Genomic DNA, 14,876 nt, shown 5'->3' with positions numbered 1-14,876 from the left:
ACTGATTCGAGCACTTATAATGTAAGTTTCTGGGGACATTATCTCCCTCCCTCCATTCCAGAAAATTTGAAATGGCGGGCCTTTGGGACAAAAGACACATTGCTACAAACTCACATACATGCTTACATAATAAAGTGCTCGAATAAAGTGCAAATCTAAGTGCATAAATCAAGAGCGGATCCAACTTCTGCTTTTAGAGGGGGTTATTCAGAAAGGGGGGGGAGGGGTCGTGTCACATATTGCTCTTCTTGAGCTCAAATGGGGGGGGGGGGTACCCGTCCCCAATCTGGAGCCGTTCCTTAATAAAATTTGCAATGGATAGCAAATTTGCTTATTCTATACTTTGTTTAATATAAATTTCTGATTTCAGTACGAAGATAATTTTTTTGTTTTAATCAGATCAGTTTTTTTTTTTTTTTTTTTTTTTGGTGCATTTATTTCTTTGTTTTTCGCAGCCCAATGCAAATGAAATGCTAGAAAAAATTTTCGTTAGTAAACTCCTAAAATCCCATAGTTAAAAAAAAAAAGAAAAAAAATCGCAAAACAAAATTTTGAACAGGCATCTCGTTTACAGGACCAATCTGTGAGCTCAAGGCCAAATTGCAACTGTTATTCCCTCCCCCGCCCCCCTCCTCGACTGCCTGCATACATAGACATTTGTATGTGTAATTTTACGGAGTAACTAAGAAAATATTTCCATTTTAAATTAGTAATAAAAAAGAAAGCTTCGATTATTATGAAAGGGAGTTTATTAAATACCTTCAATAAAGCATTGACATTTTTTCTGGTGGCTGGGCAGCTTAATTTTAAATATAGTCAAATTTTGCCCAATATTTACTAACGAAAATAATTTCAGGTATATAAATTAGTATCAAAGTCTCAAAAATCATATTCATCATACCAACATAAAGGTAGTGTTTGTTGAAAAAATTTCATCATTCTCTTCAAATTTTCTAACTTTCTGGTTTTGTCTCCACTTATTTAACAGATGCTCTTAACATGTGAAATCTACATTTTTAAATTAAAATGTAGCTTTTTTTCTTTTTCATATATTCAAAACTAGGGAATAGAAACGCGGACCATCGTTTTCCGAAAAGTTTCACTTTTGGTTTCGATTCTATCCCATAGCGCAGGTGTTCCCAAACTTTTTCAATTCGCGGCAGCCTTAGAAGAAATATAATTTTTCGAGGCATCCCAGTCTTTATTGATCATATATGTGTACGAATGTTACCGTGGGCACTTCGTGGCATCTTTTCGCGGATTAATCGGTAAAAATCGGCTGAAAAAAATTGTTAAAGTGGCCGCTGACCGATATGCTAATGCATTGTCGCATCTCTACTTCGCACCAGGAAAAAAAAATGACGTTGATATTCCATTTATATTCTTGAGTCACTAGAAAAAAAAAAAAAAAAAAAAAAATTAAATAAATAAATAAATAAATAAAAACTTATATTTAAAATTTTTTCTCTCCATAAGGGAGAAAATGAATAAAATACACGACATATAAATCCCCAAAATGGGGGAGGAAATCAATAAAATATTTGTTAACTAATTAGTCTCTTTCATTTCTATTTGACTATATTATACTTTATCCTTTATTTTGCGGCCTCTTGACAGAATGTACTACACCGATCCCTTCCATTTTGGTGGAACTTAGAAATATCAATCATGAATTTTAATCTCTTTTTGATATTTTCAATTTGGCCCAGGTTCCATAGTTGTGGTATGCCCTTTGTTAGTACAGCCATAAAAATATATTACTTTTTTCAATTTTTCAGAAAATTTGAAGTGATAAACAAATGTTACACAACAGTTTTTAATTTTAATCTATACATTGTCTTTATCAATAAAAGTATTAATTTGAAATTAAACCCTGCCAGTGTTTGGAAAATAAACAAAATCTGGAAAACTAAGAAATTACAACAGAGAAAGCGAAAATGAGTGAGCTCTATTTACAATTCGTGTATTTATTTAAAAAAGGGAAAAGCATATCCTCTCTAATATATAAATAAGCATGTCCTTGATGAACATTGCCTGACTGAGACAATTTCTCCCACTCATCAATTAGTCAGAAACTGATGCTTAGTTTCTCTAATTAATATTTCATTATACCTTTTATTAGTGTTCATTTTCAAAAGAGAAACATATCCTCTGTAATATATAAATATACAAACAATTGATGAACTGTATGTCTGAGACAATTTCTTCTACTCATATTTAATCAAACATAACTGAACTAATGCTTATCTGCTACATTAGCAACCAGACTTCACCTGATTAAAATGGTCCCTCCCCTTTCTGGCTTCTTCTTTATAGCAAAAATAAAGTTTATAAATTGATGTAACTTTATCACACAGAAGTAGCAAATTTGAGGGTTTGCAAAAATATAACCATTTAGTCGAAAAAACTAAATATAAAGACACATAGACTTGGATATAAGAATTTTATTTATAGCTACAAAAAATATAGGCACCATTTCAAAATATGTAATCTTTACTTTGTGATTAATGAAACAGAAATTTGATACATGGTTATAAACAAAACTCTTTTTATATGGTTATAAACAAAACATTTCAAAATATGTAATCTTTACTTTGTGATTAATGAAACAGAAATTTGATACATGGTTGTAAACAAAACTCTTTTAATAAAGTTGATTTAATCTTGCTAAGCAGGTGGTGCAGTTGATGCCATTATTTCTTTCAAAAGCATCTTTACTTTTAACATGAAGCCTTAGGATAACCGTATATCAATACAAAAATCTTCGGTTTTCCCTTTGGCCCAGATCAGGGATTATGTGGGTTAATGACATCAGCTTTGATTACTTAACTACATGGAATGCAGCTGAGTCCCTGACCCTAGAGGCACCCTTGGGTAAGATATCAGGACATGAAAAAAAAATAGCAATGAGGTATCAAGGAAAAGGGATTACTTGTGATGATGACTCACTGAGCAAAGCATGGGATGTTCAAAGAAGCTCCCACACCTGAAGTAAAATTGCTTTATACATTTCTATAAAGGTTGTGTAAAGTGAGAGAGAGAGAGAGGTTTTTAAAGAAGTGATATGAGAAAAAAAAAACCTTTATTTATAAAAGAAAAAAAACACACACACACAAAAAAAAGTTTAGTTGTGCCAGTCATTGGAAATTAAAGGGTTCAATGACACTAATTCCCCACACTTTTGGTTACACTTCATTATGTTTAGTGAAAATATATAATACATTCAAATCTCAGACTGGTTCAAACTTCAAGTTATGGGAAGTTACCACAGCCCCTCAAGGAATATTTGAGATATTGAGAGTTGATTGTATAACACAAATAAAAAAATAATGTGTTCCGGGATTTATTCCAGATGATTGAAGACCTCAGTGATGATTAGTGGTGACCACGGCCCCAATAGCAGAAACTTTCTAACCAGTCTGCGACACTATTTCGGGCAGTTGAAAATAACCTGCAGCATTATCATCAGTTTTAATTATTTTAAGTTTTCATAAAATACACAAGCAAAGGTCAAGACTCAGAAATTTTCCAACTGGCCAGTGGCCACTAGACCTGAAAAACTTAGTGGCCACCACTGTCGCCACGTTTTAAAGTATAAAAAAAGGGAAAGGGGACAGTTTTCACGACTTTCATAAAAAATAAATAGAACTCTGCGCACTATGAAAAGCAATTATTCAATACATATTTATTTAAATGTGGAATATTTAAGTTAAAATAGGTTTTTGAATTTTTTTTTCAGAAAATGAATCAATAAATAAATTAGTGAATGAGAAGTTGGCAGGAAACTGCATTTTAGATGAATGTTTCAGTTTGTAGCAAAGCTTCGAAAGCAAATACAAGTATGCAGGTAATAATTTACATTTTTTATGAAAATCATTTGAAAAGAAACATGATTTACTGTACATTATATGGAATCTTCAATAGTTTGTATTGAAGTAAACATCAAATTATGTTTTTGGAAACTTAGGAAAGTAATAGTCTCGACTATTTCCATCTTGCAAATGACCAAACATGGTGTCGACGCGAAAAATGCATGATTCTAAATAGATTTTTGAATTTGTAACATAAAAGTAGGAAAAAATTCAAAATCCTTAAAAAACTACAACTTAGATGAAATAGTCAATTTTTAGCACATTAGCCTCTAAAGCAATGAAGATAAGATAACATTCTCAAGATAAAATTTTGCATTTTTAAAGACAATAATTAAGAATTATCCGAAAAAATGGCACATTTTGCATAATTTTTAACAGTTTGCATTGCAAAAAACATCCAGTTATGTTTATGAAAACGTAGGCACTTACCAAGTCTTGTGTACCAACATCTTGGGAATGACCAAACATGGCGGCTACGCCGAAATTAAGAGGCATTGTCTTTAAGAATCAGGCAGTTTACGGCATTTGTGATTGTTGACATTTTTAATTTATTTTATTTTTACATATGTTGTTCCTTATCATGAATGTAATGTTTGTGCCAAATATGAGCTTTGTCTGCCGTACCGTTTTTGAGAAATTAAATTTTTTAATTTAGGGGGCGTGGCACATTTTTGCGTGTTTTTCAAATTTGCAGATTTTAAAGTTCTTGTTGCTTTAAGCGCCCCTATAATGACATGGATTTTTAAATTCCATACTAGTATTTGGTCTTCTTAGATACTATTACAGCTGTCAAATCGGTGTCACTACGAGGGGGACGGCCACAAACTCCGTTTAAAAAGTGACCGAAAATGAATTTTCTCAAAGCGCCTTCATGATGACACCAACGTTTTTACATAAATTCCTAGCTACACTTGCATACATCAAAAATGTGTAATAAAATTGGTGTCACTATAAGGGCGCCAGAAGATATTGGAACTTTTATGTGATAAATTTCACAAAAATGCAAATGTTTAAAATCTAACTACCACTCTCGCCCTCATAGCAGAGATCTGAAACTAATTAAGTTTGATAACCAACATGTTCCTCTAACATATGAACTAAAAAAATCGGTGTCACTCCTATTACTTTCGGAAATATAATCATTCGAAATTAGTATGTTATGCAGTTATTTTAAAAAAGACTTTTCTAACTGGAATGGCTTTTTGCACGGTTTGTTTCAAACTTTAATATAAAATTATAGTGATGACACCAAAAATAATATGTTTCTAATGCTTTTTATGGAAAATGCTTTATAAAAAGTATTAGAAACACAGTAAATCGATATAGGTACAGATGGACGTATTGTGTAATGTGCATTGTAGGCTAAAACAGTCGTACTAATATTCATATTTTTTCAACCATACTAATTTTTTATCTGTTATTTATGTTAAAAATGCAACTTTTTATAACATAATGTCTTAAATAGTTATGAACATAGTGTATTATATAGCGAGCATTCAGAATCTGAAACATAATTTGAGGATGACATAGACTAAAACAAAGAACACATAAAAAATCAAATCACCCAGTTTCAGAAAGACGGTCATCTCTTGTTGATATCTGGTAATTTTGTAGCATAAAAGCACGGGAAAACATGGTATCCCAGAGAAATAGTAGAAGTTGACCATTTGTAAGTAAAGGTCAAATGCATAGCAAGAAGGAATAGAATAAATTTATTTGACCGGAAAAAAGGCGAGTATTATCTAAACATATTATGCACAATAGATCCACCTGTAGCTATATCAAAACGAGCATTTTCTATTCAAGATAAAGACGCTCTTACTGCCCAAAGCTGTTTATGTTAAAGGTTGCTTCTTTGTAATAAATTAAAAATAAATATGGTCAAAAACACTATCTGGATGTGATAAGATTAAATTAACAAAATACATAAATAAACAGAATAAAATAAAAAAATAATAATAATAAATTAAAAAAATACATCACAACATACTAACTTCGAATGATTATATTTCCAAAAGTAGTAGGAGTGACACTAATTTTATTAGTGCAAATGTTAGACAAACATGTTGATTATCAAGCTTAATTAGTTTCAGATCTCTGCTATGAGGGGCTAGTTGTATTCAGATTAGCAAATGGTCAACTTCTACTACTTCTCCCGGATACCATGTTTTCCCAAGCTTTAGTGTTACAAAATTACCAGATATCAACAAGAGATGACCGTCTTTCTGAAACTGGGTGATTTGATTTTTTATGTGTTCTTTGTTTTAGTCTATGTCATCCTCAAATTATGTTTCAGATTTTGAATGCTCGCTATATAATACACTATGTTCATAACTATTTAAGACATTATGTTATAAAAAGTTGCATTTTTAACATAAATAACAGATAAAAAATTAGTATGGTTGAAAAAATATGAATATTAGTACGACTGTTTTAGCCTACAATGCACATTACACAATACGTCCATCTGTACCTATATCGATTTACTGTGTTTCTAATACTTTTTATAAAGCCTTTTCCATAAAAAGCATTAGAAACATATTATTTTTGGTGTCATCACTATAATTTTATATTAAACTTTGAAACAAACCGTGCAAAAAGCCATTCCAGTTAGAAAAGTCTTTTTTAAAATAACTGCATAACATACTAATTTCGAATGATTATATTTCCGAAAGTAGTAGGAGTGACACCGATTTTTTTAGTTCATATGTTAGACGAACATGTTGGTTATCAAACTTAATTAGTTTCAGATCTCTGCTATGAGGGCGAGAGTGGTAGTTAAATTTTAAACATTTGCATTTTTGTGAAATTTATCACATAAAAGTTCCAGTATCTTCTGGCGCCCTTATAGTGATACCAATTTTATTACATATTTTTGATGTATGCAAGTGTAGCTAGGAATTTATGTAAAAACGTTGGTGTTATCATGAAGGCGCTTTGAGAAAATCGGCATTGAATGTAGTAAAAAAAATCATTTTCGGTCATTTTTAAACGGAGTTTGTGGCCGTCGCCCTCGTAGTGACACCGATTTGACAGCTGTAATAGTATCTAAGAAGACCATATAATAGTATAGAATTTAAAAATCCATGGCATTATAAGGGTGCTTAAAGCAACAAGAACTTTAAAATCTGCAAATTTGAAAAACACGCAAAAATGTGCCACGTCTCCTAAATTTAAAAATTTAATTTCTCAAAAATGGTAAGGCAGACGAAGCTCATATTTTGCACAAACATTACATTCATGATAAGGAACAACATAAGTGAAAATAAAAAAAATAAAAATGTCAACAATCACAACCTGCCTGATCCTTACAGACAATGGCTCTTAAGATTTAAATTTTTGAATTTGTTGCAAAAAAATAATTGAAAAATAAAAATCTTCATGTGATTACACTTTAGTTGAAAAGTTTTTAGCACTTTTGAGTCCAAAGGAATGAGGATAAGGTGAAATTTTAAATCTAAAACTTTTCATTTCTCAAAAAAAAAAAAAAAAAAATACTTTAAAAAGTAAAAATTAAACGATTGCTGCACATTTTAGTTATTTTCATTAGTTTGCTGTTAAATAAAACATCCAATTCTGCTTCGTTTTTGAAAACTTAGACACTTAAGCATCTTATCTACTTTGATCTTGTGAATGACCAAATATGGCGACTATGTTTCTAGCTGATATGCTGAAAGCATCCATCGACGTTCCGGTCAAAAAATGATCTCTAAACGATCTATGCCAAGTTGTATTTCGTTTTTTTTTTAATTTCATGTATTTATTCTTTCTTTCTTTTTGTTCTTTAGTAAAATTGTCTGCAGGCCGCTGAAAAATCTGCGACACACGTCTCGCAGTTTCTGCTACCGGGACCACGGCTTGTTAAATATATCCATGGTTAAAGTACAAGTTCCCATGCCAGATTGATACTTTTGGGACTGCTGGATCAGGGGTTGCTTGGCTCCTGGTCTGAATAAAAAAACCAGAACTGTCTTCAAGGCCTCATCCAACTGGTTAATCTCCATGTTGTAGTAAGTATGACCCTGGAGTGTTGAGAGAGAGAGAATCCCATTCTTCAGTTGATTCAGTAGCTACTCTTCAGGCTCGGAAAAAACCGAAAAGCACAAGCAGAGTTAATGGCAGCAAACGAAGCCAATTCCCTCTACAATGTGCCATTCAGTCGGGAATTTCCAGCCTCTGCAATTGGACGCCTGAAATAGTTCTTGAACTCTGGGAAGAAAAAACAACTTAATTTAAAAGCAACAATATTATGCAATGCTAATGGACACAATCCTGTTTTTCATCCTGTTCAGAAAAATAATATATTTTATTTCTCAACATGTTTGTAATTAAAATATTTCGTCAATAGGTACAATAAAAAAATAGCTGTTATCAATAGCTTATTTGCTATTACTTTTTTTGTCATATATTACACCAAGGTGTAACCATGTATTATATAAAAAATTTACTTAGCTATGATTGCTTCATAATAGAGATTATATCAAGAATAGAAGCAAGACACATTCATACGAAAGATTGTTCAAGAATTAAATGCATTGCCTGTGTATTACAAGAAAATTCTCTAAATATAGTATGGCACAAAACCAATTCAAGTTGAGAATCAAGTTTAATAACAGTCTGGGAGTAACCCAAGTTTCCAATTACACAGATTAACAATAGAGAATAGCATCCATAAGAAAGTAACAATTTTAAAGATCAAACATACCCACACTTCCATTGATTCAGTAATTACTCTTCAAGCTCAGAAAAAACCGAAAAGCATAAGCAGAGGAAACGGCAGCAAATGAAACCAATTCCCTCTACTATGTGCCATTCAGTCAGGAATTTTCAGCCTCTGCAACTGGACACCAGAAACAGTTTTTAGACTCTGGGGAGGAAAAACTTAATTTAAAATTTGAATGCAACACTATAACAATGATAATGGAATAGCATACAATAGTTCTAAATAGGTATCCATCCTATTCAGAAAATAATTAATATATTTTGCTTCTCAACATGTTATTAATTAAAACATTCTTCAACAGGTACAATAATAAACTAGCTGTTATCAATAGCTTATTCTCTTTAACTTTTTTTTTGTTGTCTATTACACTAAGGTGTGACCACCTATTATAAAAAAATATACTTCAACTATGATAGCTTCATAATATTACATCAAGAATTGAATGCACGACCTGCTTATTACAGGAAAAATTTCTCAAATTATAGTATGATACAAAACCAATTCTCAAATTATAGTATGATACAAAACCAATTCAAGTTGAGGATCAAGTTTCATAACAGTCTAGGAATAATTAAACAGATAAACAATATAGAATAGTTTCAAAAAGTAGAACTGTAATAAATTAAAATAGATTGGACATCTTTCTACGTATGGAGAAAAAATCTCAAGAATAAAAACAAATATCAAGCAGTAAAAATCCTCAACATATAAGCACTTTAACCTGGAGCGTTTGTTGCTGCTCACAGCTACTGCACCCCACATGATACTTTGATTTAAATACTTCAGTATTTATCCTTAAGCATGTGACAATATCTGGAACTGGCATGAAAATCAAATCTGCATGTTATTTTTCTGAAAGTCATGAAGCAATTCAGCAATAAAAGCATGATTGACAGATCTTTTAAAGGATGATGAGTGAGTTATTTAATTTGAGATTTCCGTTACACAGAATTCTATTAAATAGCAAAAGCTAGAAGGAAAAAAATGATTGTTTGATAACTGTTTTATAATTCAAAAAGGTAAGAATCTGCATCAGATGAATATACTCCTGTTTAAAAACATAATTTGGTCAATAGGTACCTGCATTTTGAAAAAGAAAAATGCATAAATTATTTTTCTTCTAGAAAATACCATATTTTGCTCCTATCTGTAACTTTGCAATTTTACTCAAATGAAACAGATACACTATATAGGAAGCTAAATATAATAACTATTGCAGAAATAGTTATTAGTTAACAGAGAAATCTCATTTCGTCTAACGAGCAAAGTATTAAGTCCATAGCAAGAAATTATTGAAATCAAATCCTTATTTACTTCATATCCATAATAACGACGTTCATCATTGAGCGAAACCGTTTTGTAAGATACTATTAAGATGCATTTCTTTAGAAATTAGTTGATTTAATATGAAATCTACACTGAATTACAAGCCGTTATCTAAGTTTACTTATGCTTTAATTAAAATATGAATAAAATTGTACCATTGTTTGTTTCCTTTATGAATCAAAGCAAAATCCTCTTTGTTCTCATGTTCACGAGCGCCAAACCATTACGAGATCACTTTGAAGAAAGAGAAATACATAAATTAATCATTTCATCTCAATAGCTCAATATTAAATACATTGTAACATGTTATTGACATCAAATCACATTTATGACATGCAAGATCGAGCGAAACCATTTTGCAAGACATTAGGCAGTTTTTGAATAAATATTCGTTGAAATAACAAATGAAACTTGCAACATTACAAATTTCAAGAGTTAATTTTTGTTTTTGTGAAACATAAATTCAAATTAATCATTAAAACGTACCTCACAATCACCTAAATCCTCAGGCCCCCTCGTGTATCTACCTTCTACCGTTTGTTTGCGCGCCAAACCATTGCGTCGCCAAATGTCAAGGTTGCCGTAAATTTCCCTGTAAAAATCGCCAGGATTTAGCTGTAATTAATGTCCGCCTTCGCCTTCGGCTCTCGTAAACAAACATGATGGTATATTAAAATATTGAAAAATTGAAATCACTTTTATTGTTTCCTGATCTGTGTTGGATATTTTGAAGATTGTTTTGGGAAATCTGATTTCTAAAATGAACAAAAGAGAGAAACAAGAGTCTAGTACTAGAGAGAAAAAAGTAAAACGTGTGAAAACTCATCATGCCCGGCCAAATATTTTATCTTTAGCCTCTGTAAGTACATTTTTACATACGTTATGGTTTTCATAACTCTAAATCATTCGATGTTCAAATCATGTTGCTATTTTGATAGTTGAAATTTTGTCGCCATCGCGACTTTTTGAACACTGTCTTTTTTAATCCGGCATTCCGAAATATATTAGGGCATAGATTTTAGGGCGCCAAAAAAGTTGACATTGTTGCCTAGTTTCAGCATCCACACACTGCACTTTCGGCTGGTAGTCAATGGGAGGACACTTGTCCTAGCTTGGTTATTGGCCATTCCTGGCGGATTAGTCCACAAGAAGGACGAAACTCTGGATGTCGTAATCTCGTTATCTTTGTATTGCTTATCATATTCATTACTATCCCAAAGCTGAAAATGCTGAAAAGTTCAATGTTTGTCACAAAACAAACATTCTCACCCCAGACACCTGTATTTTTCTGAAAAACATTAGCAGAACGACTGAATCGCTGAATGGCTTTAGCGGCTTGGAATTGTCCAGAATTATTTTTCATGAAGAAATCTCTTTTTTAACGTTGGGTACTTATGTATTATCTCATCGACTAAAACCCAAATTGTCGACAGTTGAAAATTTAAATTAAAAAATCTTGTTAAATATCCCCATCCGAAGGCAAGGGCATGCATAGAAATTTTGAGGCCGGTCACAAACAACTTTTAAACCCAACCAACTCCTCCATATTGATTACTTCTACATCCTTACCTATATTTTGGCCCTCATTTTAAATATCTCGGTCACCTTCTCCTCTCCCTCCCCCCGGTGCACGCCCCTGTCTGAAGGTTTTACAAAATGACCATAGTAGATATTTTACATTGATTTGATATACCGTTTAAAATTTGGCGGCTTTGTTTTGTTTTGCACTGATTTAACTTTGATTGATGTTGCAGTAGCATCATTGCAAACGGAACATTTTTGCCTTTTTCAAAATCCAAATTCCTGAGATCGCAGATAACATGCTGGGAATTACACTTTAGCATGCTAATAAGTGAACTTTGGTCACTAGAGACGCTTTGTGTGATCCTTTTTTGTTGCTGGAAGTAAGATAATTTAACTTGGACAATTCAGGGTTTACGGAAGAGAAGCTTTTGGATGTATCAAAGGAGGACAAAACCAGGGAGGATACGCACATCAATACACAACCAAAATATTTCATATATTGTAAGTTTTAGATATTCTTTGACAGTGGCAAATGATTTTTCTGATTTGTTAGTGAAGGAAGATCCAATCATAGAAGTAATGCGAATGATTATGGATGTGTTTAAGCCCTACTAACCACTACTGAGAAATATAATTAATGACTGCCAATAGTCTATTGTAACCAGTTTTCTAGCAATGCTAAGTAAATTCAGGTTTTTTTTTATGTACAGGTGTAGAAATTTTTTAAAAACAGTCGCTGGTTCTGCACAGACCAGTAATTACCTTAGTAAGATAAAAATATAAAATATCTGCGCACATAGCTGTCTGCAAAAATGAAAATCGACATGAACTGGGTACTGAAACTTACTGGACTTTTTATTGACAGAAGTAAGATGTTTTAACTAAGACAATTCAGGGTTCATGGAGAAGCTTTTGGAAGTAGCATAGGAGGACAAAACCAGCAAGGATATTCACATCAATACACAACCAAAATCAAATGTATCAGAACCAAATGGGTATCTGCACAGCATCAAATGTATTTGCACGCGTGCATCTATATTATCTAGCTATGGTAATTCCACAATTCCACTGGTCCATCGTCACTTTTACTGGTCCATTCTTGCATCCTGGTTTCAAATAAGGCAATATTAAGGAAAAAAAGATAAATGAGGCTGTGAGAAGTAAAGGAATGTTTGAAAAATTCTCATATAACACCTTTAAATCCTAGGTAGCCTTTCTTTGGATTTTTTTTTTCTAAATCAAAATGTATAGCAGCACCCACCAGAGCTACTAATAACATCTATTGCCTCAAAACAGAGGGGAGGTTCCCCTATTATCTTTTACTGGTTATCTTCAAAATTTTAATTTTGCCCCTTATTTTCCTTTGCTTCACTGCCTCAAATGTGAAAAGTAAAATTAATTATCATGACAAATAGTCAATCGGCAATTTTCAATAAACATGTCTGGGTGACTGGGGAATGGTAGGGAACAGCAAGCATTTTTCTTCAACACTGCAGCTAGTCAGGAAATTTAGCCAACAAAATATAATCTTTGTTATTTGCTATATTGAATAATGTGATGCTTAAAATTTTTGAATGGAAAACATGACGAAGACTTAACACAAGTAGCCCCATGGACCACTACAACCTATCTTCTGCTGGTCCCATAGATATTTTTGTGGTCCTGAACCAGTGGACCACTGTTTATTTTGAGCCTTGATATACGTGTGAAAATGACTAACTCCTACTCCTAGAACTTAAAAGCCTCCGACTCCTTTACCTTGAATCAGAACTCCGTAGCCCTGGTCAATACTGCAGGATGCCAAACTTAAGTTTGGAAAATTGGGAGCCAAAATCAAATATTGTCTCAAAAGGACAATTTGTTCAGACTGTTTAGAAGTCAAATTTACACTTTCAACTTGTTAACTTGGATTTTTTTGTATCCAATTTTGGGGCTCTCTTATCACCTGCTTTATAGCTTGTCCATGGCTACCCTGATTTATATCCAATTGTCATTAATTTCATTGCCTATTTGCCAATATAATTTTAGTTTTTATTTTTATAGGTGAACATTGACTGTTTCCGTTTAGAAGAAGCAGAGACCATTGAAGATTGTCATTTAAAGTTTAAAGAAACATGTGATAAAATAAGAAAGCATTTTCATTCAATATTATTGGCAAAACAGCGAAATGGAGATAAGGTTTGTTCATTATTGAGTTTTGTTGCAAAACTTTTAATTGCATGCTAGACGAGAAACATGTATTGTGTTCATATGTGTAGAATACTGTTTGAGAAAACTGTTTTCAAGTTTTTAACACTTTGAAAAAAGAATTTAAAAAATCATTCAAACATTGTTGACAAAAGCTTCTAACTTCATGGACAGAAGACTGTCATCAATAACCACAACTCTCACATAGTTAAGTTCAGCATCAAACATTAATAAAATTATACGCAAGAGTGTTGTAAGCAGAATGTTTTTAACTGGTGTCAGAAATTCTTCATGCTAAAATATGAGTAAAATGAATAGTCAATGTGAATAGAAAATTGTTTTTGTCTCACAATTTCTGCTTTATTTAAGTTGCTAACTGATATTATTGACTGCTAAAATTACTTTAAAAATTGACTGGTCAACAACTTTGAAAATGTTATCATATTTATTTCTTCACAATTTTCAGGAAGGGAAAATTTATTTTCAAAATTTTTCTTATACTGAAAATTTCAAAAAAAAAGTTGGATTTTTTTTTTTTTTTCAGAGGAAGTGTAGTGTTGAATTGAACTTTACCCATTATGACACTGATTTCTAATTACTGTACAATAGCATCAAGGACGACATGGGACTATATCAGCCTGGTTGAACTGAATACCTGAATTAAGTAACACACATACGAAAAACATCTTCCCCTCGTACACAGAAATCGCTCAGAGGGCTGCGGGAGCAAGCGTTCCCTTAGGCTATTTTCTCATTTCAAGCATTAGAGCTTTTACCAGAAGTGGCAGGAGACCTAAAAATACTTTTTTAATAAAACATTACTTGCCCAGAAATAAAAGACCAAGTTTTAAGAGCTGAAAATCATGAAACAAACTTTCCTCTTGGCAGAAAAAAGCAAGCCACTATTTTTTTAGTTTAAGGATAAGGCACTGTGCACTTTGGAAAACACCAGGGGATTGGAGAAATGAATAAAATTCCTAAATGGAAAATTTAAAAAAAAGCAAAATCAAGCTCTGCAGTTGGATCACATGGCCATGGTGTAATGACCATCCTGAATTGAAGATTGACAAAACTTCGACTATGCTTGGAAGCCGTGCCATGCTCCGCATTTTAAAAAAAATGTAAAAAAATAAATATTGCGTATGTTTTAAAACTTTTTTTTTTTTTTCTGAAGAAGGGCTTTACTATTGCGTAGGAAAGAGGCCTTTATACTTTTTAGTTTAGAAAAAATTAAAGCTAGAAAA

The 14,876-nt window shown here is 32.3% G+C and overlaps 1 protein-coding gene across 1 annotated transcript in view; it reads left to right on the top strand.

The window, feature by feature from the left end:
• The first annotated feature begins 10,568 nt into the window (after window positions 1–10,568).
• The window catches only part of LOC129228043 (THO complex subunit 5 homolog B-like), a 41,578-nt gene continuing 37,270 nt past the window's right edge, over window positions 10,569–14,876 (top strand). The window contains exons 1-2 of the mRNA XM_054862673.1: window positions 10,569–10,780; window positions 13,489–13,623. Coding sequence (XP_054718648.1) covers window positions 10,682–10,780; window positions 13,489–13,623 — 234 coding nt within the window. The 5' untranslated portion in view covers window positions 10,569–10,681. The remainder of the gene's footprint in view (window positions 10,781–13,488; window positions 13,624–14,876) is intronic.

This window comes from Uloborus diversus, chromosome 8, assembly GCF_026930045.1.
Source record: "Uloborus diversus isolate 005 chromosome 8, Udiv.v.3.1, whole genome shotgun sequence".
In the NCBI taxonomy this organism is placed as follows: domain Eukaryota; kingdom Metazoa; phylum Arthropoda; class Arachnida; order Araneae; family Uloboridae; genus Uloborus; species Uloborus diversus.
Note: the sequence above shows the minus strand (reverse complement) of the source record. Positions and strands in the feature narration are given on the sequence as shown.